Source organism: Mus caroli, chromosome 4, assembly GCF_900094665.2.
Source record: "Mus caroli chromosome 4, CAROLI_EIJ_v1.1, whole genome shotgun sequence".
Classification (NCBI taxonomy): domain Eukaryota; kingdom Metazoa; phylum Chordata; class Mammalia; order Rodentia; family Muridae; genus Mus; species Mus caroli.
The window spans coordinates 92,637,709-92,641,998 of record NC_034573.1 but is presented as its reverse complement, the minus strand read 5'-3'; the positions used below and the strand labels follow the sequence as shown (position 1 = coordinate 92,641,998).

The 4,290-nt window shown below is 42.7% G+C and overlaps 1 protein-coding gene across 1 annotated transcript in view; it reads right to left on the bottom strand.

Annotated features, from left to right (window-relative positions):
* Nucleotides 1-176: 176 nt before the first annotated feature.
* Nucleotides 177-4,290, bottom strand: part of Ube2u (ubiquitin conjugating enzyme E2 U) — a 70,857-nt gene continuing 66,743 nt past the window's right edge. Inside the window, exons 9-10 of the mRNA XM_021160951.2 lie at nucleotides 3,063-3,160; nucleotides 177-619 (exon numbers count right to left, since the gene is read on the bottom strand). Coding sequence (XP_021016610.1) covers nucleotides 414-619; nucleotides 3,063-3,160 — 304 coding nt within the window. The 3' untranslated portion in view covers nucleotides 177-413. The remainder of the gene's footprint in view (nucleotides 620-3,062; nucleotides 3,161-4,290) is intronic.

Genomic DNA, 4,290 nt, shown 5'->3' with positions numbered 1-4,290 from the left:
AAGGAGGAGGAGGAGGAGAAGGAGGAGGAGGAGGAGGAGGAGGAGAAGGAGAAGGAGAAGGAGAAGGAGAAGAAGAAGAAGAAGAAGAAGAACAACAACAACATCAACAACAAAAACAACAACAACACGACAACTTAGTTCCGGTACCCAATGGATTGTGGGAATATGTATAACAGCATTGACATAACATTGAAGTAAGCACTTAATTTTGACTAATCACTTTCAAACAGTAATAGAGTTTGAAAAACCCAGAGCAACAACACGTTCATTGGCTTATACTTGTATTTTCTATTTTGTGCGTCCAGAAAGATGAGATCAACTGGGGTAGAGAGCAGAAGCCAGGTCCTGAGCATCTCTTACAACTGTTCCCTGAGACTGCACTGTAATAGGGCAGTGTGTAAAGTCCTTGTGTGTTAGTTGCCCAAGTTCTCATAGTTCTTTACGTTGTCAAAGTACTCATAGTTCAAAGATTCTTCATCAAGACCATTGGTCCAGGAGACCAGGTGGTCTGCTTCCTCTTCCCAGGATTCTTTTGAATCCTGTTCTTCTGGCCACTCCTGAGGTATTTGATAAAGCCTTGGTTCTTCTTCTTCTATTTCATATTCAAAAGAAAGTTCACCTATAGTGGGAAACACGAAAAACAGAAGTTTATGGGACTTAGTGGGAAAAATGAGAGATCTAATGCTAACAATCATCTGAATGATGGCATACAACCTTTAAACGTCCCTTTTGTAGAAAATATTTTATTGGTATATGTGCATGCATGTGTGTGTTTATGTATATGGATGCGAATGCAGTGCCTATACAACCAGAGGAGAATGTTGGGTTCCCTGGAGCTGGAGCTACAGCTCCAGATGGCTGTGAGCTGCCCTTCATGGGTGCTGAGCTGCCCTACATGGGTGCTGGTAGCAACTGTTGTAGTAATGGTGGTAAGATCTCTTAACTGTGGAGCCCTCCTCCCATTTAAAACTTTGTAAATGACACATTTTACAGCAGTCTTTGTCCTACTCACTTTCCTTCTCTCTCAACCTTTTCGTTACTCGTTAATTTGTCCAGCTGACGACATATGTGCTGGCTTACAGTCATATTTTAGGAAAAGGTATTCTGCCAGCTACCTTGTTGAGACTGAAGGTGAATTCTTTCTCAGCCCCAGCTTCAAGGTTATCACAAGCCTTATGACACCATGAGCAGGGGATTGGCTAAGACATCCTGAAATTCCTGGTACATAGATACTGTGAAATGGCAAGCGTGTGCTGTGGTAATTTGTTTGTTGTACAGCAACAGAAGCCTTAGGACTGCAAGATCAAGAGAGAAGTGCTATAAGAGCTCTTGGAGAACTTCCAGAGAGGCTGGGATGGGCTGAGGATGCCTTGTGAGACATATGGAAAATCAGAGGTGTTTTGGATTTTTGGAATATCTAACTATACATAACGAAATATCTTGTGACGGCCCAAGCTTAAACACAGAACTTATTTGTACTTGGGGGGGAGGAGGGGAAAGAATGAATACCTGAAGGTAATTTCATACAATGTGTTAAATACTTTTATACATGGAATGATAAGGTATATTGACACTCAAAAGTTCTGGAGCTTTTCTGGCACTAGCGATGCTCATCCTGTATCCTAGTTGTCTGGGAAAGGATGTCACAGTGCTGGAATGTTGAAAGGAGGGAATTGTGTTTGGAGTGGAATGTGAAGAAACAGTATGCTTTTCCAAACATTAAAATAATGCAGAGAATGAAGAGATGGAGAGACAAGGGTAAGAGGTATCACTGAAAAAGACAGACAGACAGAGACCATCAAAGAGCCTCCATTTCACTGCAAAGGAAATGGGAAGGTGATAAAAGAATTTGAAATCTGCTCACAACAGCAGATGTGAGCTGGGTCAGTCTGACAAGGCATGAGCAGACACCATGTGGACAGGCAGATACCATAGGACAGACAGGATACCTAATGACTTCGATAAGTGACCTCATCTCCATTTGAAAATGGTGGCACTGCTGGAAGGCAGAGACTGCGTAGATAGTAGGGCCCTCAGGAAAAAAGCAGAGAAGGCTGGAGGGACTCTGTCTTACTGGCCCTTATGGGTTCTTTCGTATGTGGGGAGTTATAAAAGGAGGTGACAGGACAGACAGTCGCTCAAAGGAGGAACTCTGAGTGTACTGGGAGGAGGAGGAGGAGAAGTTACTGCTGAGGCAAGAAAAAGGAAGTCAGTGAGGGACAGTGAGAAGCAGTGGGGGAGAATGGGGGATGGTGTGGACTCCTTGGAGAACTGCAGAGTGAAGCCTGCTGTTGTGTCTGGCATTCATATACTGAGACTGTTTAACAAATACTTTGTGGCAGCAACTTTGATAATGGTTTTTAGTACCTTCTAGTCTACAAGGGATCTCTGCATACACTGGGCCACGAAGTCACGAGACTCCTGTGAGACTCCAGTTATTAGAAAGAATACTTACAGAACCTCCTCTGGGAATAAGGCTCTAGCTGAGAGTGAAGGAGCTGACTCCCAAGCAAACAGCATGGAGTTTAGTCCTAAGTCCTGTGACCTGACATGTCCAGCTGTCTCCTTCCTAGGTGACTTCTGTTTTAGTTACCAACTCTCTTACCCTCTCATGACCTACATTTCATTATCCCAAGTACACCTATTTTCACTGAAAAATACTGATTTGTAAACACCTAAACTTATGGCTAACACTACGTTTTTCCTTTTCAACCATGCTGTCTGTATCTCTGCATCTACAGCGAATATCAGGAGTCGGTTTCCAGGCACTTTTGGCTCTGGCTACTTTATTTGCCACAGTTTGAAACTTTAACCTTAACTTCTCAAATTGTGTATTCATATATCAAGAAGCATAGTGAGCTTGAAAATATAAAAAGGAGTCCAATTTTAAAACCTTCAATTACTGTGTACTTGGTTTATTGAACTGTTTTCGGTAGAGTTAAAGCACACTTTTTAAGTCTCATGCACTCAAACATATTTGAGTTGAGCAATAATTTAACTTTATTATTATAAATAACCACTTAGATATAAAAACTAAACAAAACAAGCTGAGTACAACTTACTTGGAGATGGGTAGGTACCTATCACTTGGTTGTAGTGATTGCTCTTTTCCTGAGCCATTATTTTTTTCCTAGCAGTCTGCCACTTTGAGAGTGCAAACCTGCAAAAGAGGAAAAGAGAGGCATCCATAAACGATGGGCAGTGCATCCCATTTGAGGATGTTAACCAAACAGGTTGAATGAAACAGAAACATAGAAGAACATGGGCTGGGAACGACGGGCTTGGGACATGGTGTCATTCTGAGCGTTGACCAGCAATGACATTATTTCAGTGTGTGCTTTCCAGAGGAGCAGCAGTCAGAGAAACAAATACAGGGGAGTAATATGTCAAATGCTGTCATATTAAAAAGGTAAAACCAGCATGCAGTGCAGCATAGCAAGGGCCACGATGAGAAATGACCACAGACTTGTCTTTAAATGTTCCCCTTTCCCCTGTCCTACATATGTCCTGGACCCCCAGTGGATGCCTGGAACCAAGGCTAGTGCCAGGGCCTGTGTGTACAGCTTCTACATTTAATACATGTATGCCTTGACTTGACAACCTGACTTGTGCAGGGAGGAGCACTGACACTCAGACACATTTCTTTTTCTCTTTTCACAAATAGAAGATTCAACCCTGGTGACCTCCACACGGTTTTCCTTTGCTGATAGAGCCCAAAACTATCCTTACAGGAAGCAGTCTATAGCTTCTTTGGCATGTCCAAATTACCACATCATTACCTGTATGCTTTGGAGGTTACTGTTGAGGACAACAAGGGCTTCCTGAGATGCTATAACAGTGAGTGATAACCCAGCTGCTGAGTGACATGTGTGGATTGTGTGTGAAGTGGTGGACTGAGGGCCAGGTCTCACTCTGGATGGGAAGGCAGGCTATCAGATTCTATCATGTTACTCAGAATGCATGTATTTGAAGGACTATTATTTTTTCTACTTAATATTTTTAGACTGTGGTTGGCTTTGGATAACTGAACCATGGCTAAAAGAACTACTACAGCAGACATTTATCCTCATACAGCTTGAGAGGACAGAGGTCAGGGTTTAAACCCTGAAGGTTCCAGGCAAGAATCCAAAAGAATCCTCTTGCTTCTGGTCAGCTTCTACTAGCTCCTAGAAATCCTTCAACTTCTGTGTCCACTCTGTTACACAACTACTTTCCCTGACATGTCTCTGTTCTCTCTCTCTCTCTCTCTCTCTCTCTCTCTCTCTCTCTCTCTCTCTCTCTCACACACAC